This window comes from Lissotriton vulgaris, chromosome 5 (genome assembly GCF_964263255.1).
Source record: "Lissotriton vulgaris chromosome 5, aLisVul1.2, whole genome shotgun sequence".
Lineage (NCBI taxonomy): Eukaryota > Metazoa > Chordata > Amphibia > Caudata > Salamandridae > Lissotriton > Lissotriton vulgaris.
Genome location: NC_141693.1, coordinates 1,930,196,811 through 1,930,220,560, shown reverse-complemented (window position 1 = coordinate 1,930,220,560; position 23,750 = coordinate 1,930,196,811). Strand labels below are relative to the sequence as shown.

The 23,750-nt window shown below is 45.3% G+C and overlaps 1 protein-coding gene across 1 annotated transcript in view; it reads left to right on the top strand.

The window, feature by feature from the left end:
* The window catches only part of LOC147717762 (uncharacterized), a 29,404-nt gene extending 6,445 nt beyond the window's left edge, over positions 1-22,959 (top strand). The window contains exon 2 of the mRNA XM_086924552.1: positions 17,467-22,959. Coding sequence (XP_086780678.1) covers positions 17,467-18,042 — 576 coding nt within the window. The 3' untranslated portion in view covers positions 18,043-22,959. The remainder of the gene's footprint in view (positions 1-17,466) is intronic.
* Positions 22,960-23,750: the final 791 nt, after the last annotated feature.

Here is a 23,750-nt window from a genome sequence, read left to right as displayed (position 1 = left end):
CCAGGCTTTGCTTGAGGTTATGCTCCGGTGCAAGGCTTTGCTCCCGGTCATGCCTCAGTGCAAGGCTTTGCCCGCAGCCATGCTCCGGTGCAAGGCTTTGCTCCCGGTCATGCTCCAGGGCAAGGCTTTGCTTAAGGTCATGCTCTGGTGCAAGACTTTGCCCGCGGTCATGCTCCGGTGAAAGGCTTTGCTTGAGGTCATGCTCCGGTGCAAGGCTTTGCTCCCGGTCATGCTTCAGTGCAAGGCTTTGCCCGCAGCCATGCTCCGGTGCAAGGCTTTGCTCCCGGTCATGCTCCGGTGCAAGGCTTTGCTTGAGGTCATGCTCCATTGCAAAGCTTTGCCCGCGGTCATGCTCCGGTGCAAGGCTTTGCCCGCAGTCATGCTCCGGTGCAAGGCTTTGCCCGCGGTCATGCTCCGGTGCAAGGCTTTGCCCGCAGTCATGCTCCGGTGCAAGGCTTTGCTTGAGGTTATGCTCCGGTGCAAGGCTTTGCGCGCAGTCATGCTCCGGTGCAAGGCTTTGCCCGCGGTCATCCTCCAGTGCAAGGCTTTGCTCGCGGTCATGCTCCGGTGCAACTGGTGAGCTCCATTCAAGTCTTCACTTGAACAGCTAAGCTTTGCTTGTAGTCCAGCCCCAGTGCATGGCTTTAAATGTTGTATTGCAGAATTTACATTGTGCTTATACCCCTACGTGGGGAGATGAAGCTCTTGCGTGCATGGGCAGCACACTATACCTATGAGTGTATGGTTTGATTCTATGTGGGAAGTGTTTCCATGTCGTGCATGATGACCACTGAGATGCGGTGATTGTGTTACGGGACACAGCACTTAGCAGTGTGAGTGACAAACGCGTAGTTTGCGGTTTTCAGTTGGCTGGCAGCTTTGAACAGATCTGGCCGTCCACTTATGGGCTTTGTTATAATAATTGACCACTTAGTTGATGCACTGGGTTGTCCAACCTGATATTTTCTTTACTATTTTTGTTTTGGTCCTGAGCAGGCATAGTTGGAAATAAATTGCAAAGGGTACCTGCGGAGAGTACATTGTTCCTATCATTTCATGTCTAAATGTCATTGTTAGATGTAACGATTTGGTCATAGTGTGCAGCTTGTTGGGACCTGCAATGGGGACTAGATAACAGCCCTTTGCAGTGGGTGACAGGTCTCTTCAGTTATTCCAGCCTGTTCAGCTGCTGATGGCTGGATTACTGACTGGTAAAGTACTGGATGATGGACAAGACCAGTATCGTATATGTCTTATTTGAGTGTAAACTGATTCAGCTGTACTTGGCTGCTGACCGCTGGGTGTTATGGCATTAGTATTAGTGTGGGTCAGAAGAGTTATATATGAATTTAAAATACTCTATAATGCCCAGGTTAACCATTGGTCAGCCTTTCTTAGCTTACCTGGATATAGAAAGTGATGTGGGTGGGTTGGTACATACCTGTGGGTAGTAAACTGTAGATTGAACTTGAAAGTGCAATCATCTTTCTCCCTTCTCAATCGCAGGGTTGTGGAAGGATGTGGTTATTTTGGAAATACCCATGTTTGCAACTGTTTCTGAAGTGTATATGTTCATGAATGCTTTGAATCTTAGCTGGTAGCGACTACCAGAGCTTGGCGGCTCGTACTGCCTCCTACGGATTTGTTATAGTAAGGTGGTATGATGATTTGTGGTGATTTGTTTATACTGTTTGAATGTAACTCAGAGATATAGCCGTCATTTTCCTCGCGAGGCTCTGTAGACAACTCACAGAGCCCTGCACATTGCCCTTTTGGCTATAGGAAGCCAGTGGAGCGACTGCAGGACTGGAGTGGTGCATTTTTTATTGGGGGAAGGCTGAGAAGGAACTTCTTGGCAGCATTTTGGATTAGTTGTATTTTGCGTATGACGAAATAGGTGCACCGAGGTACAGGCTTTTTGCATAGAGAAGCTTGGAGTTTATGAGAGTGACCATGGCATTGTTTTAACTGACAGCCCAACCCTAGTACAGGGTTTCCTTACACTGGACAGGGGCTGCAAAGGTCATACATATCTGGCAGGCGGCCTCTTGATGTTTGTGGGCCAACGCCCTACGCATGATCTGGGTATGTAAAGTGTGCATCATTGCATGTCCTGCTGTGCCTGAGGGTATGCTTTGACAAAGCTCTGCGATGCACTAGGAACAATCCTGAGGCACTGATGAAGCTCGTTTTGTGCACTCTGTTACGTGAACAAATGCACATAATTGTGTACTGAATGCTTTTGGGTGGGTGATCTTTGTGGGAGTGGGTGTCTCCCCAGGCTCACAGTGGCAGAGTGTGGGTGCCACGGCCAGGGCGACTGACGCTGCAATCTGGGGATCACGGTTCGATCCCCGGCGCCGGCGGTAGATTAGCTCAGCTCCATGTGACTCTAGGCAATAGCTTGCTTAATCTTTACGATGGCCCCCAGCGCCTGGAGACCCTTACGGGTGATTGTTTGCGCTTTACAAATGTGGATTATTATTATTACAGTGGTTGTGACTGTGTAAGGATGGAAAGAGACATGGTTGGTAAAACTATCATGTAAAGCCATGCAGCAAAATAAATATCCATCAGTCTTCACCCCGGTGACAGAGGCTATGATAGCCCCTCGCCTGAACACCCTCTCGGGTGATTAGTGCGCTATACAAATCAACATAACAGCACATAACAGGTGTCAACATGGGATCCAAGAATATGTGATATCTGTCAGGGTCACTGAGTCCAGGAGGCTGGAAGCAGGGAACATGAGACGGGTTCACCGAGTACGAGTGACCGGGCAATGGGAAATATGCGTCAAGGTCACTGAGTTGAGTGATACTGGGAATAGTTGGAAGGCCAGTGCCACTGACTTTGCAAATGGAAACTTCAATTTACCATGTGCAAAAGTGTACATTGCAATTCATAAGTCACAGTGCGCATAGTGTGAGCCTTTGCAAGCCAAAGGGGAATAAGGTCAGTAAAAGTGTGCCCCTCCTTTGAGTGGTATGCACAAGTGTACATTAACCAATTCCAGAATTCTAAATTCTGAAGGGTTAACATCTACTGAGGACTGGTGGTACCCTTTCACTAAATGTAAGCTGTTAATATTTACCAGTGTATATGTGTTTCTGCAGGCTGCTGACATTGAGCATTGCATGCAGGTATCCCACAGACTGGTATTTGATCTCCAGTATGCCACATTCACAGTGTGGAGATGGACTCTCTCTTGCATATCTCATTTCAAAGTGTTCATGACTAGTCGTAATGAGTTGCAAGGCGAGTGGTTACAACTCAGAGCGAAAAGGATTGCATTACTGAACTTCGAACATGGAGATATTGTCATATTAGAATATTGTGGACAAAATGTTGAGGTCTAAAGTAACAAAAGGTAAGTGCATGTAAGGGAAGTATAGATTTACTGTTCCTAAAATCTACACACCTTGAAGATATATATATCATCAAGGTACATATATATGGAGTTAGGTATAGAAAATATATACCTACTTACCTTTCAATATCACAGTCTTGATATTTTGTCCTCAATATTTCCATAGCTTCCATATTTATGGGGAACCCTATCAAAAAGCCCCTTTTCACTGCAAGGTATTTTTGAGAATCCCTTGCACCCAAAAGGATGAAGCTGCTTGCAGTGGAATTCAAACCACTGCACTGAGACCGGCCTCTTTATGCCAGAGGCCCAGGATCACTGAGTCTGCCAGAGAAAGACACTAGGGCTGGGAGACTGAGACACTGGGCCTAGAAGTCAAGAAAACAGGTCTCTGAGAGACAGATACGTTGGGTCTAGGAGACAGGGATACACATTTGCCACACAGAACTATTAGATGTTGAAGACAGGAACTCAGATTTAAGACCAGAAAACGCATGACATGAGCGTGGAGACGAAACAAGTCATGGACTCAGCATAGGAGACTGCAACACTGAGACATAAAGATCTGGGAAGATGTGGGAACTGTGAGATGCAAACACCAAAATATGGCAACACCAGCACTGTTACACCAAATAGGTGCCATGCAACACCCAAACAACACCACGTGTCAGTGACATCTCAGGCTGTCTCCTAGCAGTTCCATCAACCCTCCTGTCCTACTGATGTCTTGGGGTTTGGGGCATTTCCTTGAAACGTCCACTCCCACTGAAGTCTAAAGGCTTGGCCCACATCTATTAGTATTTAAGGATGTGGAGCAACTCCATTTAATGCACGCACCTACTAATGAACATAGATTTGGAGAAGTTTCATTGAATGACTACATCTACTAGTATGTAAAGCCTTGTGGTAGTATCCTGAAATATTCATATCTGTTAATTTCTAAGGCTTTTTGGCAGTTCTAGAAAATTTCTACATTCACAAATGTCTACAGTTTTCCGCGCAGTTCAAATGTCCACATCTAAATGCCTATGGATTTAGGCAGTTCCATGAAATGTCTACGTCTATCAATATGTAAGAGTTTTGGGGCCATTCACTATTGATGAACACAATGGGCTGCACCTCCCTGGGATCAGGTGCTGTGTGTACCAATGTACAGTACATCACCCTTATTTTATCCTTAGTTGCTCAGCGTCAAAGAATGGAATGCACTCCCTTCTTCTATCAGATCAATCTCAAACTTACTCTCGTTCAGAAAAAATAAAAAGGTGGCTTTTTCCTTTATCGAGCTCCCTTCCCTATCCTTCCTTAGATCAACGTCTTACTTTGAAGACCATCACCACTAATCTGCTCTAGAAACCCCCCAACTTTAGCCTCAACTTAGGACTTGTTAAATGCTCCCTATGTGTTGCGCCTAGACACCTCAGGGTATTTTTTCGGGCTCTAAAAATGTTAATAACATAACATAACAGCAAGTCAATGCTCAACAGACTTAGGGGTTTCTTTCAGATTGTAGTGTTCAAGATAATAAATGGCAACCAATACCCACTTAGGTTCTCACACCGGACCCTTCACTCACACTAACACAACGGTACCTGCAGCGTAAGCACGAGCATATCACAAATGACCATACAAGGGTCTTAAGGAAGGCAGAAGACACAATTTTATGTGACTCAACCCTAGGGAAAGCCATATCTATGAAGCGCATGACCCACCAGGCACACCTGCCTAGAGTTGTGGATGCTTTCTGAACCAAAACCGCATGCAGAAAAAAAATCATATGGAACTCTACTATAACCAAACACATGGCGACTCAACATTCTTAAAGCAAGGTCAATTGAACCTACAAATGGGTTCTACTGTGGTGGAATCAACAACCACCATACAAATGATCCACTCAATACGTGCATGGTTTTGGGGAAGTCCAAAGATCCGGCCAAACTTTGGGGCTCAGCCCAAGTGAACGTCACAATAGCCTCGTACATGACCGACTAAGCTCACTCATACATGGTGGGTGTTAGGGTAGGTTCCATGTCCCCGGAGCTTTACAATAGGGAAGGCGACAGGGACCGAGCACCCGGCCATGGCACATTGACCAATGGTCCACACGTGCTGGGTAATGGTTATTTATGTATTCCTGTATTTACATTTATATATTTTATCCAAAGCACTGCTATAACACATTTTCAGTACAAAGTAAAAATGAGAAACAGGAGAAAAAGAATGTGAAAACCTACACAAGATAAAACAACTATTAGGAAGCATTATATTCAACGTAAGGTCAGGTCCAGCAAATGATCCTTCAAATGTGAATTAACCACAGTCAAATTTGGAGAATCTCAACCAAACTGGTTGGTTATTTTCAAATTGTAGGTCCAAAGAAGTAACCTGAAACAAGAACCAGCACAGGGAGGCCAAGTGCAGACCAAGAGACTTTGATTCGTGGAACACAAGTATCTGGCTGGTTTATTTTAAACATTGTTCAAAAAATAAAGAAATGTGTTTCTAATAACTGGTAGGCCATTCTACTATACCAAGATTATGAGCACTCTTAGTAGTAACGCTAGAAAAACAAGTAACAGAAGTAGATGGAGGTGCAGAGATAAAAATGTGTTGCAGGAGAGAAAATTATTTCTAATACTGTAGAATTTAGAGGGAGAGAATGATCTGCTATCCAACATCTTATAAGCAGACAAAGGTCAACATGAAAACTAGCAGCAGAGTTAGGGAATGAGAAGTAAACCTGAGTATTATCTACTTAGAAGTGTTTGTGCATGGAAACTATAAGGGGAAATAACAAGATCATAGAATAGAATAGTATAAATAATACAAATAAATGAACCGAGCACAGAGTCTTGAGAAACTCTATGTTTGATTTGATTTGATTGATTTGATTTGTCCATTTCTAAAGCGCACGAATGCCCGGAGGTGTCTTGGCGCTATGAATTGTCCAGTTTCCGGTGCAGGTCTGGAGTTAGTGAAATTTATGCGGTGAAAAGCCAAGTCTTGATTCTCTTTCTAAATATCTCCAGAGTTGGGCTGTTTTTTACGTCAAGTGGTAGTAAGTTCCATGTCCGTGCTGCGTGAACGAGGAAGCTTCTTCCTCCCCAGCTTGATCGTTTAAACTTGGGTATCGATATCAGTTTTTTTTTTACCTGACCTGAGAAGCCTTGAAGGTTCGTAATGTTTCAGGTGTGTTTTCAGGAAGTGAGGGCCTTTGCCCTGCAGTGCCTTGTATGTCAGGCACAGTGATTTGAACTTGACTCTTTTGGCCACAGGTAGCCAATGGAGTGTCTCTAGTTTATGACTAATAGGCTGAAACTTTGGAATTTCCAGTATCAGTCGTGCCGCTGCATTCTGGAGTTGCTGCATTTTATCCATGATTTTTACTCTGGCTCCCGCATATAATGCGTTACCGTAGTCCAATCGAGATAGTGCCAGGGCTGTCACTACCGTTCTGCGTGTGTCTTGAGGCAGATATGGGAGTATTTTTCTTATCATTTTTAATATCAGCCAGAAAGACGAGGCCAGTTTGTTCACTTGGGCTTCGTATGTTAGTTTGGTGTCAATCATGAATCCCAAGTTTTTAGCCTTCTCTGAGGGTTCTGGTCTTGTTCCCAGTTCAGGAGACCACCACTCCGGGGACCAGATGTCAGCATTACCTCCCAGAATCATTACCTCACTCTTTTCTCCGTTGAGTTTGAGGCAATTTTGTTGCATCCATTGGCTAACTTTTAGCATGCATAGTTGGAATTTCTTGGCTGTTGCTTTATTGTCTTTGCCTATAGAAATGACGATTTGTGTATCGTCGGCGTAGGATATTGGTGTAAAGCCATTTTCTCTTATTACTTCGGCAAGGGGGGCCACATATAAATTAAAAAGCGTTGGGCTTAATGAAGAGCCCTGTGGAACACCGCATGGTACACTATAGCAGTATTAGATTAGTATTAGTATGTTACACTAGAGCAGTATTAGAACATTATCATTCCAGGATAGAAAGGAGAAAAACCAAGAAAGAAAAAAATTAGAACTACCTACAGACTACAGAGCAGATAGAAAGAAGATTCACTATGTCAAAAGCAGATACAAAACTACCAGTACTGGGAAAAGTTACTGATGACAAGAGAGAAGAATAAAATTAGAAACTGTGAGCAAAGCCGCCTTGGTTGAGGGACCTGTACGGCAATTTGACTGAAATATAGGAGCTAAATTATGCTCCCCAAAAAATTGATAAATTGAGAATGAAAAATATGTTGGAGAATCTTAAACCAATATAGAAGCAGAGAAATAAGTCAACCATTAGAAGACAGTGAAGGATCAAAAGAGGATTTATTTTTGGAAAGTGATGACAGTTTTGTTGATTTAAATGAAGAAGACAAGATAAGAGATTGCTACATTTGCACCAGATTCCGCCAAGAAAAGATAAGGCCAAGAGCTTGCCAGAATCCACGTGGGATCCTTTTTCATGTGCTCTCCATTAGCGCGTTGTCAGGTGCCATGCTCAGATCACTGCTGAGTGTCCTTAACACTTCTATTCTTGTGCTGATGTAGAGAGGATTTCCGTGAGACTCCAGGAGTGTGGCAGAAGTATGCACGCAGTGAAAGATGTCAAACTTGGGTTTGACATCTAAGACACTAAGGAGTAAGATACGCTTTGCTGCTACTCTCTGCTAGTTCTATTTTTAAAGTTTTTATCCTGACATTTATTTTGCTGCTCTATTGAACACTTGCCCTTGCCTGTTTTTACTGTTGTTTTTAACATTACTTGTGATCTCACCTAGCTCTTTTAGCTTTGCCCTTTTACTCCACTTACCTTCAGGAGTCCTCTGGGGAGCACTCCTCTCCTTTCTTCTCCATTTTCTTTGACTCTTCGGTCCATAGCGGGGCTTCCAGTTTGAGCGAAAAGAGTCTTCTTGCTGGTTTCCTCTGCTTGTCTGAGTCGGCTGCCATTATTGCAGTAGACGGTCTAGTTCTTTTTCACCACTCCTGCCTCTCTTCTGGTTCCGGTGAAGTGGGCATATTTGCCGGATGCTTCTCCGAGCGCACAGCGAACAAGCCGAAGGTGCGCCAAAGGCAAGCACATCTGCCCCCGTCCTTGCCTGGCTGGCGCCCGTGGCCAGGCATGCTGCCTGTTTAATTAATTCAGCGAATTCCAAAATATTCTGTACTCTAGGTCACACCTACTTGAATTAGGGCCTAAATCCCTACACAGGAGGTGTGTACCTAATATTAATCTTGCAAAAGAGAGACTGATCATTGCCGGGAGTGCAATTTCTGCCCCATTAATGGTCTGGCCTCCTTTTTGGGTCCTTCAGAATGGCTTCAGGGGCTTGGAGGAGCTAAGATGCATACACACGATTCCCCTGTAACAGTAGACCTTCAATTCTTAAGGGAGCACTCATTAACGCTCGCTCCATGATTAGGCATAAGACGGAAATCCCCCTCACTATTACAAAGCTTAATTTTGACTGCCTCTTTATCTCTGAGACCTGGGCTAAGGAACAGGCTATACTATCCTCAGATATAACCGACCCAGCAGAATGGGCAGTGGGCTAGCCCTGGTGGCTAGGGACTTTCTCAACTGCACTCTTACCCCTCCGGAGGGTTTCCCTGGCACGCCTCTAGAAGCAGCCATTTTTGGTATCAAATCTGGAAAAAACACAAATTCTCTGGCCTTTTGGTTTATCCTCCACCTGGGTCCAGGGCCACCTTTCTTGAGACATGGGGCAGGACTCTTGAACCTTTTGCCACCATGGCACTCTACACAATTCTTGGGGATTTCAATGTCCATCTTGAATGTAACCAGGACATTGATTCTGTACACCTTCTCAACCTCATGACCTGAATGGGCTTCAAACAACTTACTCAATCTCCCACCCACAGGGTCGGCCACACTCTGGACGGCATCTTTGCCTACCACAGTAATCTTAGGATCAAGGCTATCCAGCCTCTTAGCTGGGCTGACCACTGGCTGGTTGAGTTCAATGTTACTTTCCCTACTCCCACTATGGTCACTTCAAGTTTACCCCAAAAACATATTAAGTAGAAGAATGTATAAGGTCATGGCCACGGACTGGAAGGCTGCTTTTATTTCAGCCTCGGCCAGTAGCCCTTCTGCTTATCCTACAACAGCAGAGGGGTTCTGTAATTGGATTACCAACGCACTGGATACTGTTGCTCCAGTCAAATGTTGTGTCATTAATAGAGTCAAACCCTCAGCCCCGTGGTTCTTGGATGAGCTTAGGACTCTTAGACAACTTTGTTGAAAGCAAGAATGGAGGTGGCAGGCAGACCCTTGTTTTCGGGAAAAAGTGAAACAGAGATCCATGCTGAAGGACTATAAGCTCGCCATTTTCAAGGCAAAATCCCAACATTTTACTGACAAGATTAAGGCAGCTGATAATCCATCCAGCATGCTCTTCAAAGTCATCAAAGAAATTGCTGAACTTCCAGGAGCACCCCTCCTGAATCCTACCCAAGACTTTTGTGATGATATAGCCCTTTACTTTCAGGAGAAAATCTTGAACATTTTTCACGAGCTCTCCCCTTCTGAGGAAACTGAGCCTGACGCAGATCTCGCCCTTACCTCCTATGCATAACTTGGCATCGTTTCCTGCTATCACAGTCACTTGCATAAAGGAACTCTTATTTGGCCTCAAATCTGGTTCCCCACTGATCCTTGCAGGGTTTCCACACTTAGACTTGCGCCTGAACGTATAGCTGATTTCCTGTGCAAAGTTTTTAATAATATTCTTTTTATCTGGGCATTATCCGAACATCTGGAAGGAAGCCACGGTCTTACTCCTCCTTAAGAAGCCCAATGCCAACCCTTCACAGTTGAAGAACGATAGGCCTATCTCCCTTCTCCCGCCCTGCCAAAATGCTGAAAACATTCATCAATATCGAACTTATGAAATTTATTGAAACTCATGACATCTTGGACAGCTCTCAGAATGGTTTTCGGGCAGGTCACAGCACTGAATCCACCGTGGTTGCAGACTCGGATTGCATCCGCATGCAGGTTGACCGTGGCGGATCAGCTGTGTTGATTCTGCTGGACCTCTCGGCGGCGTTTGACACCCTTTTCCCAGTCCGCATGTTTCAGCGACTGCAGGATGTAGGTGTCACCGGGTAGGCCTTGCAGCTTCTATACTCTTTTATGCATGGCAGAACCAATGTCGTCAGCTACGGCGGGTTCAAAGCCAAGTCTTTCTGTCTTCCTTGTGGGGTCCCCAAGGGCTCCTCCCTCAGCCCCACTCTTTTCAATCTTTATGTGACCCCCTTGGCCTCATTGGTGAGATCTTTTGGTTTCCAGGTCCTCTCCTATGCGATGACATGCAAATCATAATCTCCATCTCTAATGATTTGCAGTTGGTTGCTCAAAGGTTTAATCTATGTATGACCAGCATAATAAGTTGGATGAAATGCAACTCTCTTAAAATCAATACCGACAAAACAGAAGTATTGGTTTTCGGCCCTCAGTCCTCATTCTGGTCTGCCGCCTGGTGGCCCGAAAGCTGCAGTCCTCTTACTGTGCAAGTGACAATGGCTAAAAATCTGGGAGTCATTTTTGATGAGAGCCTGTCTTTTGATGCCCAGATGAACCGCACAGTTAGTATTTGTTTACATATTCTAAAAACTCTTAACCCCTCCCATGCTTGTGACGGAACTGCCCCGTCACAAGCCACGGGTGAGCTGTGCTTGTGACGGAACGGTTCCGTCACGGCCCGCTCGCCGCGCCTGCGCGGTGCTGATTTCGCACCTGCGCTGATGCTTTGATGGGCGGGCGGGTTCGTGACGGAACCGTTCCGTCACAAGCACAGCTCGCCCGCGAGCCGTGACGGAGTGGTTCCGCCACTAGTATGGAGCCGCCGCGCGGGTGCCCCACCCCCTTAGCGCTGCGGCGGAATAGCCGCCGCAGCGGAGGGGTTAAGAAAGTGCTGCCATACATTCCTTCGGATCTACATTGGCCCACCATCATTGCCCTAGTCATTGCTTTCGGCTAGACTATTGCAATGCATTATACCTCAATGTCAGCAAAGGCTCCTTGAACAAGCTTCAGGTGGTGCAAAATGCTGCGGCAAGACTTATTCTTAACATCAGTTCATTAGGGAAGGAATCCGTGCGTTGCATTGGCTTCCGATCAGGAAGCGCATCACCATTAAGGCTCTGAACTTGGTGTACAAGGCCATGCATTGTACAGGATCATTACATCTTAAAACCTTGTTCCATTGGTACATCCCAGGCAGAACCTTGAGGTCTTCTACTCAGAAAAAACATGTCTCGCCTACATTTCATAGGTCCAGGGAGGGGTGGCCGCTCATTTTCTGTGACGGCTGCTAGACTTAGGAATACTTGGCCTCCCTTTATCACCACAGCAAACTCACTCGAGCCCTTTAAGAAGATCCAAAAGACCTGGCTCTTTGCCTCGTAGTTGGTTTGTGCTAGTCTCTCTTTCGTCCCGCCCAGCGCCTTGATACCTTTTGGTTTTAGTGCTCTTTATAAAAACCCAACCTATCTTATAGTCAAATGAATACCATCAGGTCTTGGAAAGGGCAGACATAAACCATATTAACAGCCCTTTCCAAGATGGTGGTCTGGCATTGGAGGATGTCTGAGTTTCCTAATCCAAGATGTTGCAGCATCCTTTCCTATGATGTCAACTCCTGTTTAAAGTGATGTATGATGGAGGCTGTATAAGAGGAAGATACTACACACTGCATTTCGTTTCCATATTTTTCATCGCAATCTTCACTACTAGCTTCCATCATTGTCACAGATGTTTGCTTGCAGCAGGTTAAATATTTTTCTTTTGGCTTCATCTCTTGACATAGTCTAGCTCCCTTTCTGAATTCTTCTATTTTCATCAGCAGTCAAAGACTACAAGATGCCAAAGAAGTCTTTACCCCTTGTGAGATTTTCCTCCTAACTGTGACACTCTGAAGTAGGCATTTGTCACCTCTCGCTCATCATCTCACACTGTGGCAACTTGGAGGAGTTGCTCATTCCTCAGGCGATCTAGAAAGGTACTCAACAGACCTTCTCAGCATTTAACCTTGGATACAGACGAAAGGGTTAGATTAAAGAACATAAATGATGAAATAACTGCAGAGGGTAGACAGAATTAATAGGAACAGTAGGAAGAGGATCAGCTGGCAGATGAGTCAGTGGGATTAGCACAAGAAATAATGTTAACAACTTTAGGCTCAGTGGCATCATGAATAAAGAAGCATCAATCACCTGAATCATCAGGATTTTGGAAACTAGGCAAATTGTTTGCAGAAAGATTAGATTAGTTTAGATTGGGAACAGTGGATCAGAGAACAGGGGTAAGAAGCCAGTTTAGTTGAGAAAAGTGCTAACAAGAAATAAGAGACCTAAAATTACCCTCCTTGGCATTTTTGAGAGACTGACAATAAGAACTGTGACAGTGAAGAATAGAAGTAATAGAGATTTACACTTTTGCTACTGGTGTTCTGTTTTACAGAGTAAAGCTGAGCAACAAAAGTTGGAGTAAGTCAAGGTTTCTGCGTGAGCTTATGGGGTTGGCAAGGACAGGGTGAATGTAATGACTGAAGACTGGTAGAGAATAACATGTTAGCAGAAGAGTCAGTAATATTTATTTTATTTATTTTATTTATTTACTGGCTTGTATAGCGCTGGTATCGACTCCCATGGGAGCATCTCCGCGCTTTTGACATCTGCCACAGTGCGATCGGGAGAACGTGAGCTGTCTAGGAGCTGAAAAGGAAGGTCTTTAGCATCTTCCTAAAAGGAAGGTATTCTGTGCAAAGCCTTAAGGAGTTAGGAAGGCTGTTCCAAAGAGACGGTCCAGCTATTGAGAGAGCTTTACTGCCCTGTCTTGCCTTCCTTGCCCTAGGCACTACTAGAAGGCCTTGTTCGCTCGAGCGAAGAGGGCGGGAGGGCTGATAGGGGACAAATTTGGTGGCCAGGTATGTCGGACCCATACCATTGAGACTCTTATGTATGGTACAGCATACCTTAAATTTAGCCCTCTGTCTGATGGGTAGCCAATGAAGCTTTTCCAGTAGGGGCTTAGAAGGGGAGCGAGGGGGCGCATTTAGGACTAGCCGGGCAGCCGTATTCTGGACTACCTGCAGTCTTGCCATGACTCCCTCATTGGCAGCTAGCAACAGGCCGTTACAATAGTCAAGGCGACTTATGACTAGTGCCTGTACCAATGTTCTTCTGCTGGCATCTGGCAGGAGGGGGAAGATTTTGCGTAGCATACCAATTATGTGGAGGCAGGATCCCACCACCTGGTTGGCGTGTTGCTTGAGGGAAAGTTCCTGGTCCAGCCGGACCCCCAGATATTTTACAGATGGTTTCGGTTCTGGTACTGGGCCAAGGTCTTGTGGCCACCAGTCCGGAGTCCAGAGTTGTTTTACCCCCCCAAACAACATGACTTCCGTCTTTCCAACATTGCATTGTAAAAAGTTGGAAGACATCCAGTATGCTACCGCTTTCATTCCCAAGGAGAAGGAGTTCCTGACTTCGGGTGTTAAGGTTTTAAAGGGAAAGAGGAGTTGAGTATCATCAGCATAGGATATAGGAACAAATCCATATGCTCTCAAGATGTTAGCCAGGGGTGCCACATATATGTTGAAAAGAGTTGGGCTCAAGCATGAGCCCTGTGGCACCCCCTTGGTGATCTCAACTTCCTCTGACCGAAAATTGCCCATGATTACCTGTTGGGTCCGATTGGTTAGGAAACTCCTTACCCATTCGAGGGCTTCATCTTTTAGGCCGATGTTTTCCAGCCTGGTCATGAGAATGGGGTGAGATACGGTGTCAAACGCCGCAGACAGATCTAGTAGTACCAGGATGACGGAGAACCCCCCATCCTGGTACATATGCAAATCGTCTGCGACTGACATTAAAGCGGTCTCCGTACTGTGTTTGGGCCTGAAGCCCGATTGCGATGGATCCAGTACTCCTGCAGACTCAATGTATCTCGACAGATGTTTATTCACATGTTTTTCTGTGATTTTGCCCAAGAAGGGGAGTAAGGATATTGGTCTGAGATTGTTAAGCTCACTCCAGGAAATGGTGGTATTTTTCCTGAGAGGTTTAACCAATGCCTTTTTCCATCCAAGTGGGACCTGCCCCGTACTAAGTGAGAGATTTATTAATCTCTGGATGGTAGGTCCTAGGGCTTTGGCTAGAGTGGGCATAATACGTGCTGGGATGGTGTCTGTGGGGGAGCCACTCTTTATCTGGGACGTAAGCGCCAGTACTTCCTCAATCTGGATAGGGGGGAATACAGAGAGGGAGTTCTCAGAAGGGAGAGGGCTAGCAGGGTTTATTATGAGGTTGTTTGTAGCACTGTATATCAAGTTGGAAAGTAGAATTTTTTCATAAATGGCATCGATTTTATTTGTAAAGAAGTGGGAAATATTGTCGCATAATTGTTGCGATGCCACTTCCGGACTTTCACAAGCAGTAGGTTTAGTGAAGGTCAGTAAAATCTGATACAGAGTCTTAGAGTTATTACCGGCCGCCAAAAGCTGTGAGGCTATATGGCTCTTCCGTGCTGATCGGATTTCTTTGTGGTAGGCTTTCAAAGACTCTTTGTAGATATGTTTGTCGCTGTCTAGGCGGGAGACCCTCCATTTCTTTTCTAACTTCCGTGTGGCTTGTTTGGATAGTCTCAGGCTTTCCGAGAACCATATCTCCTGTTTAGGAGTGGGTTTAGGTTTAAAAGTTCTCAGAGGGATGGTCTTATCAATTGTGTGTGACAGCATTTCTTCATATTCTTGTAAGGCTTTATCTATGTTGTCATTTCCACTCATTGTGGGCTTCCCAAATGCTTTACAGAAGTTTTCCTGAGTTAATCTGTGCCAGGGTCTTCTTTTACAGGGTAAGGTCTGATGTTTTTGGGTGTGAGGGGTGGGAAAGGGGGTGGAGAATTCCAGAACGTAGTGATCTGTCCAGTCTACTTGGTAAGGGAGGGAGCATTCAATAGATAAAGAGTTAGTAAAAATTAGGTCCAACGTGTGTCCCGCCCTGTGGGTGGGCCCGTTGTTGATCTGTTTTAAACCTAGTGAGCTTAGATCACTAACAAAAGTTTTAACTTCGGAGCTGTTTACGACCTCACTGTGAATGTTGAAGTCCCCTAAGAGAAGGAAGTCTGAGTTGTCACATACATAGGGCGCCAGAGCTTCCATTAATGTCACAGAGGTGTTTTTACACGGACCAGGGGGGCGGTATATTAACGCTCCTTTCCTGCTAGATTTTGTAGAAAAGTTAAGATTAAAAATCATAAGTTCTAGCTCAGGGGTACATATTTCATCCAGAATGTTAACATTGATTTCCTCCTTGTGTACTATCGCTATCCCGCCACCGATTTTCAATGGCCGATCCATCCTGGCTATTTTGTAGCCTATAGGGATTCCCAGTGTTATAACGGGTGTTAAATGGGGTTTAAGCCAGGTTTCTGTCAAGAAGCATAGGTCCGGCTCCCTACTGGAGATCAGATCCCATGTTTTGATAGTGACCTGATATTGCAAAGTATGTTTTTACTGGTGGTCTTAATCTTAATATTGGTAGAGTCATCAGATGGATGCCTTGTATCATGTTGATCAATGTGAAAGCGAGGATTGGAAATATGTGCTATGCTCGTGGGGGCCTCGAATTGAGTTTTACAGTGACAACAGGAAAATGGACCCTCAATATTGTCTATCATCCTGTTAGAGCAGTCGCTGGCGGAGGTACGCAATATATTTAGTAGTACCTGTGAGGTATATCGTAGTCGGTGTGCTCGTTGATCGGACATGGTTGCCGGCCCCCGGCCACGTCCTGTCGCGGACGGGCGCAGACGGGCCTCTCTCTGGCTTGTCTCAGGCGCGTCACTGGCGCTTCCCTGCGCGCGATCGCTGCGCGCTCAGGGCGACGAGAGGGCTAAGTAGCCCCTCCTAACAGCAGGCTAGAGCGCTAACCACTCCGCTAATGTGGAAAGCGGAAGTGGTGTAGTCCCGGTAAAACGCGACCCAGTGTTCCCCCAACAAATGTGTGCAGGTAGCAGCAAAACAGGCTGTTTTAGTTCAGGTAGTGTGCAGCAGGTAAACACCAATTTAAAAATGAGCGAGTACAATTTTATCAAGTACGATTTTTAAAAGTGAAAATTTCACAGTTCTCTGTTAAAATTTACAATTATGCTTGTAGCACTGGCAGGCGTCAAGTAGCTCGGTCGACACTGCCACTGTCTCCCTTACCACCGTCGGCGGCCGGCTCCTCGCTGCCTAAGTAGCCCCTCCTAACAGCAGGCTAGAGCGCTAACCACTCCGCTAATGTGGAAAGCGGAAGTGGTGTAGTCCCGGTAAAACGCGACCCAGTGTTCCCCCAACAAATGTGTACAGGTAGCAGCAAAACAGGCTGTTTTAGTTCAGGTAGTGTGCAGCAGGTAAACACCAATTTAAAAATGAGCGAGTACAATTTTATCAAGTACGATTTTTAAAAGTGAAAATTTCACAGTTCTCTGTTAAAATTTACAATTATGCTTGTAGCACTGGCAGGCGTCAAGTAGCTCGGTCGACACTGCCACTGTCTCCCTTACCACAGAGTCAAAGCTTGAAGGAGTTTTTAAAGACATGAAGGAATTTTGGGAGGTCCAGGCGAGATAGACTCCATGGAACCCAGTGTAGAAATACTAGCAATACTTGAAAAGCAAATAGATGAAGTCCAACACAGCCTCTCACAATGCAAGGAAGGAGAGGGTAGTAATTGTAGATCAGAAGAAGAAAGGAGGGTAGATCATATAGATGCATCATTAAAGTCACCAAGTAAAATGAAGGTGAACCTCCAACGACTGATACCAGGTATTGTGAGCACTCAGAGTTAATACAGCTGCTTTAAAGCTCCTGGATGGACCTACTAAGTACCACCAAGTGCAAAAACATATACCATTCATCCACGAAACATACGCTGACCTGCTACACATACTCTTCCACTCACCACACAGAGTGGGGTCCTACAGACATCAAGTCACCCCTATAGGTAGAATGAATACCGAATGTATGTAATGCAATGACTGCTGAACTTAACATACCTGAAACATTTCTTCTGTGCTTCTTTCCAAGGAACTTGTTGCAGGCTCAAGCAGTGAAGATGGCTCCCTCAAAGAAGAACAAGAAGAGGGCTCTCATCGCTACAAGCGTCTGATGGCAGAACCGGATAGAACTCCGCAGGGCGGTCCAGCTCCCACCTTACTCTGGAAGGAGTTGCTGACAGGGCAGGATTGCACTGGCCGAGAGGCTCCTTCATCCACACACCTGATGGGTGCCCTCCTGCAGGAGGCCAGACTAGCACTGTTGATAGACATCAGGGGTGAATCGTCAGTAACCACCAAACAGACAATCAACATACTCAAGAAGGCTTTGCTCACAGAACAAGATGACACCAACATAGAACCTGCCACAACCACCAAGCGGACAGCCACCATACTGCAAAAAGCACTACAGAGGCAGCTTGAGGACATCAGCCATAATCCTCCAACACCCACCGAGCTAGCAGCCACCATACTTAAAGAGGCTCTGCTGACAGGGCAGGAGGCCAGCAGACAGAAAGCCTCAGCAGTCATCTTGAAACACAATGTCCTGGAAATCCAGACTCTGCACCAGCAGCAGTGCATCCCGTGGCGCTGGTGGGACAGCTGAGTGAGGAGCTCTGCCTTCTCGAGGCTTCCAGGTCAATCCAGGTTTTTCTTTAGGATTACATTTAGCAACAAAAGAGGGAGCAAATATAGCCACCCGGACACTGCACATGTCAAGGAGTCAATCAAAAGCAGACTCATGTTCTTGAGTCAAAATGCCATTGGTTCTCCCAGTTGTCCTGTGGGTTGGTATTTGGAATCTTCTATATCTCATCAGGGTACAAACTCGACATGGTTTTGGCAGGGTATCTTGCAGATGTTGCACTGTAGATTTTCAGTGCATCTCGAATTTCCATTGGCAGAAAGAATGAGAGCCCCCTGCTCCATACGGACTCTTGATGTAGTCACTATATGTCGTCATGGAGTAACAGCTCAGTTTCAGGTTCACCGGAGTAACTTTTGGGTGCTAAGCTGAAAGTAGGGGTCGACTGTCCAGCAGTGGTCTCCAAGGATGACCGGTTGGGAGTGTTACAGTGAACTTGATATGGACAATCCCAGCCTTCCTGCTGCCCCAACATGAACTCAAAGAACTTCTGAATGTTGGATCTCCCAGCTAACTTGAGGGGCTAAAAACTCTGCCTTGTGTTAGGGCAGACCCACAACAAATGGAGGTGCATGAAGATCACAGAGATCCTTTCTTATAAACATGCTCACAGCTTGGGCACTTCTGGATGCAATGTTAAAGGATGTACGACGTTACAAAGCAAAATTTTCCAACACATGCTTTTACAACGTGTTTTTTACAATGCAAGCATCATTACTACACATGCTAATACAACGCAAGTCATTACAATGCATGCACCATTACAACATAATTTACTATTATAACACAGCCGGATGCTTACCTCAGAGAAGGTGCTGGTCAGCGTTGTAATGGAATGCGTTGTAATAGCATGAGTTGTAATGAAACGTGCGTTGTACTGGCTGCCTTTTAAAGTCATTGTGTCGTAATGCCTTAGTTGTAATGGATGTTTCCCAATGTTAAATGTTGGACAATTTACCTAAGTTCCTCAGGCCTTAGCAGCTCACGTACCAACAAAGATTGTATAAGCAGCATCGAGCTCTCTGCGATAACAAATTAATGCTAAAAGTTGCTGTACGATTTTGATCACCCTCTGCACGTCTCTGAATACAGACATTGACACAGCGCGACTCAGCTTTAGCACTTTGCACGCGCTCGCCAATTTGTTTTAAAACTGTGATTGTGTTCTCTATGACTTTTTGTTTTTAAATAGATTTTATAGTATTGAAAACCTATTGAGAGCCCTGTACTAGCACTTTAACGCACGCTGATTGGCCAAGGTGAGCTGGTGTACTCCCGCCTGTTAGAGCGGGTCACCGAGCACACGCCATCTTGGTCAGCAGTCTAGCGCTCCATTTGGAATCCTCTAACGCTCCTCCCTATTTAAGGAGAGGCTATGCAAGCACAAGGAATCCAAGATTACACTCGGCGCGTCCCTGAATGCGGACATTGACACAGTGCGAATCAGCTTTAGCACATTGCACGCACTCACCAATTTGTTTTAAAACTGTGATCGTGTTCTCTCTTACTTTGTGTTTTTAAACGGATTTTGTAGTATTGAAAACCTATTGAGAGCCCTGCACTAGCACTTTAAAGCACGCTGATTGGCCAAGGTGAGCTGGTGTACTTCCGCCTGTTAGAGCGGGTCACCGAGCATACGCCATCTTGGTTAGCGGTCTAGCGCTCCAATTGGAATCCCCTAACGCTCCTCCCCATTTAAGGAGAGGCTATGCAAGCACGCAGGCGCGCCTAAGGCAATCCCATCCGTGCCCGTCTGCGCACAGCACCAGCCACGCTGCCAAATAAGAACACCATATACTTGAAAATACTAGATTTTGCTATTTGAGGGAGGAACTACTGACAATAGGTAAGCAGGGTGTCATGGGCCATAAAGATGAGGAACAGACAGAAGGCAGGGACTCCTCATCACAGTCCACATCAGTCTCAAATGTGGTCTAATCAATGTAAGATCCCATGTAAAACACCATCAGGAGATCTATATGCTACTGGAAGGCCATGATTTTGACACATTGTTTTTACTGAAACTTGAACACGGCCTGACTCGGAAGTCGAACTGAGGCTAGCCTGCCCCGAGTTATAAATTATGCCACAAATCCAGGCTAAGCGGGAGGGGAGGAGGGGCGGGAGTGACACACAAAGAGAAGTGGAACTTTGCGTCTATAAACATTGAAGAAGTGGAAGGTATTGAAACACTAGGATTCTCCCTCAAGGAGGCGAAAGGACAATTGCTCTCTGGCATAGTATGTAACAGACTCCCAGGAGGATCAAGCCCCCATAACCAAGCCTTGAATGACACTACATACAATATGTCACTCACCCACTCTAGAATGATTATTTAGGGAGATTTTAATCTTTGGGATAACGGGAATCTTGACTCAGCTCTGAAAGAACTACTACAAGCATGTGAAAATATGAGCATGCAACAATTGGTGCAACAACCAACACATCAGGGTGGCCATATTTTAGATCTAATATTTGCGAACCACACGGAGGTAATGATAGGAGAAATATTGCCAATGTGTTGGACTGATCATTTCTTAATTCACTTTCTGCTAACACCTCCTAAAGTGAGTAATAAAACTACTCAATCTGGCAATTATCGCCAGGGAAAGGAATGGGCCAAGCTAGTGAAAATGAAACACCCCCCGTTATGCTCTGGAGGGGACTCTTTTGATATCAACAAAACAGTGGAAGAAAATTACCTCAGCCTCTGTGGGCAAATCAATCACACGCTTGACCATTTGGTACCTATAAAAAAAGCTAAAAAATAGGGATAAACCTTCAGCCCCATGGTATAGCGAGGAACTAAAAGTACAAAGGAACATTTGTAAATAGGCAGAGAGAAAATGGCAGAAACTGTTTGAGGAAAAGGACAAAATAGTCTTAAGAAAAAACTGTACATTTACAAAGGAACAATTGCGAAAACCAAAGCTGAGTACTATGAGAAACTCATCCTACAGGCACCCGATAGGGTCAGGACAACCTTTAATATAGTGAAGGATCTGTCCAAACCCGACAGTACGAAAAATAAGACTGTAGCCACACAAGAGATATGCGATGGCCTGGCAGTGTTCTTTGAGGAGAAAATGAACAAAATCATTGATGGCCTGGAACATAATAGGGCGGCCGGGATGAATAATTCAAATGATTCATTGGAATCAGTAATGTTAGAGAAGCAGAATGATGGAATAGACAAAGATACACAGGTAACTATGGGTCAGTTTCAGATCCCCACATAGGAAGAATAAAAAAAACAGCTTTAAGTGTCTCATCTGGATTGCCAATGGACCCCCTTCCGCATAGACTGGGGAAAGAATTCAATCTTGAGCTATTTCCTCTGCTTTACCAAATCTGATGTCAGTCACTGAGTAGTGGTACGGCCCCTGGGTGTTGGAAGAAGACGGTGGTGACCCCTTTATTGAAAAAAGCCACACTGGACCCCCTATGCCCAGCCAACTACAGACCAATTTCTCTGTTGCCTTATCCAGTAAGTATTGTGGAAAGACTAGTTAGTAAAGCTCTTTCCACAATTCTTAGAAGAAAATCATCTATTAGATGAAGTCCAATTCGGGTTTCGGCCCGCACACGGTACGGAGACAGCATTGGTGACTGTCCTGGATGAGATCAGAATGCGTGCTGACACCGGTCAAACGGTTATACTGATATTACTGGACATGTCAGCTGCATTCAATACAGTGAATCATTAGATTCTACTCGAAAGCCTTAGGGAATTTGGGATTCGAGGTACGGCGCTTAACTGGCTTCAGTCATACCTGTCAGACAGACAGCAAGTTGTGGCCATTCCTCCGTTTGTCTCTAAAAACAATTCTATGAGGCATGGAGTCCTCAAGGATCAGCAATAAGCTCGATCCTATTCAATATTTATTTGCGCCCTCTCATCTCCATTATTGAATCCTTCAGAATCGAAGCAGTGAATTATGCTGATGACACACAGCTTATTTTTTCACAAGAATGCTCTAAAGCAGTATCTCTGGAAAGATGTTATGAATGTATGCAAAAAACCTCAAAATGGCTTGGGGACAACTCTCTGCAATTGAATGGGGGTAAAACAGATTGTACATTGCCCAGCGAATATGATACCTTGCCCTCTCCCAGCTGATTTCTGGCCTCTTCCAACAGATAACCAGCTGATTCGATCAAAGACAGTACGTAATCCGGGGGGCACTATTTGATAGTAATTTACAACTAGACTCGCAAATAAACATAACAATTGGCACTTGCATGTTTTTGTTTAGAGCCCTACGGAAAACAATTCCGCTGCTGCCACCATCCGCCAGGACACAGGCGGGGAGGAGTGTCATCATGAGCAGGCTAGATTACTGCAAGACCTTGCTACTTGAAGCACCAATTTTTCCGATTAACAAATTGCAGAGAATCCAAATAATAGTAGCCAAACTAGCCGTAAAGAGACATTTTAGGTCCTCGGCGTCCTCATCACTGAAGAATCCCCATTGGCTGCCGATCCTGCAGAGAGTACAGTTTAAATCGCTGTGCATTGTCCACAGTGCAGTACACAGATTGGGACCTATACCACTGCAGAGCAAATTCTCCTGGTATGTCCCAGTAGACCCGGATGGGGGGGGGGGGGTAGATCTTTTAGCTCTGCAGCCTCTTGTCTGTGGAACAAAATACTGCTTGATCTCAGACAAACCGAGAATCTGCGGAGCTTCAGAAAAAAGCTGAAAACGTGGCTCTTTCCCAGGGACTAACATGGCTTAATCGTAGTGCCTTTGTCTTCTCTGCTGTATAGTTGCAGGTTGCACAGCGTCTGCAGGATAATCTTAAGCACCAGGATACCCGTCGTGTGACAGAGCACTATATAAATCCATATACAATACAATCTAATAAAAAGAATGAAAGCTGATTACTGGCCTAGGCATCAGGCATTAAACCCTATGGGCCCTATTATGATGTCGGTCGGAAAGCCAGATCTAAGATTTACAGTCCGACCGCCTCATTACAATGAAGGCGGTAGGAGTGTAAACCGGCCGGTCTGACTGACTGGCTTAGGCCAGTCTGAACTATCTTGTGAGGCATGAGACTCCCAGGCAGGTAAAGGAAACAATTAAACAATCATTGTCTCTGATGCATAAGGGACATTTGTCTTTTTTGCTTTTGAACCAAGCCCTGGTTTGGAGCTCCGATGCTCAAACGCAAAAAGAGAATGCCGGGTGAGCCGCAGCAGCATGGGGTTGCACTCAGTGTTCAAGTGTGATGGTAAGGCAGATGCACTTTCATCACAGAGATCCCTATCAGGAAGGTGGGCACCACTAAATATGGCGCACTGGCCCAGGGATGAAATGGCGGCCACTGGGACTCCATGGTAATATTTTCTCCAGCAGCTCTACCAATTTGTTTTACATTCTTAGACTCAGACACAGTGAACCTTCCAGTAGATGAAGAAGCACTGACAGTGGAGCCTCTTGTCTAGCAGCACCTAACCTGATCTTTCTCATCTATTAGTGAATTACCCACTATTTAAGGTGGGAGCTGTGTGCACACTGTTCGGTACCCACCGCCACAGTACTAGTTCGCAACCGGAACCATAACCATTTTTAAACAAAGCAAAGGTGCACCACCCAGAAATTCTGTCAGCAAAAGCAATTCAATTGTCCATAACCAAAAAATAGAGAAGTCTTCAGTGTTTC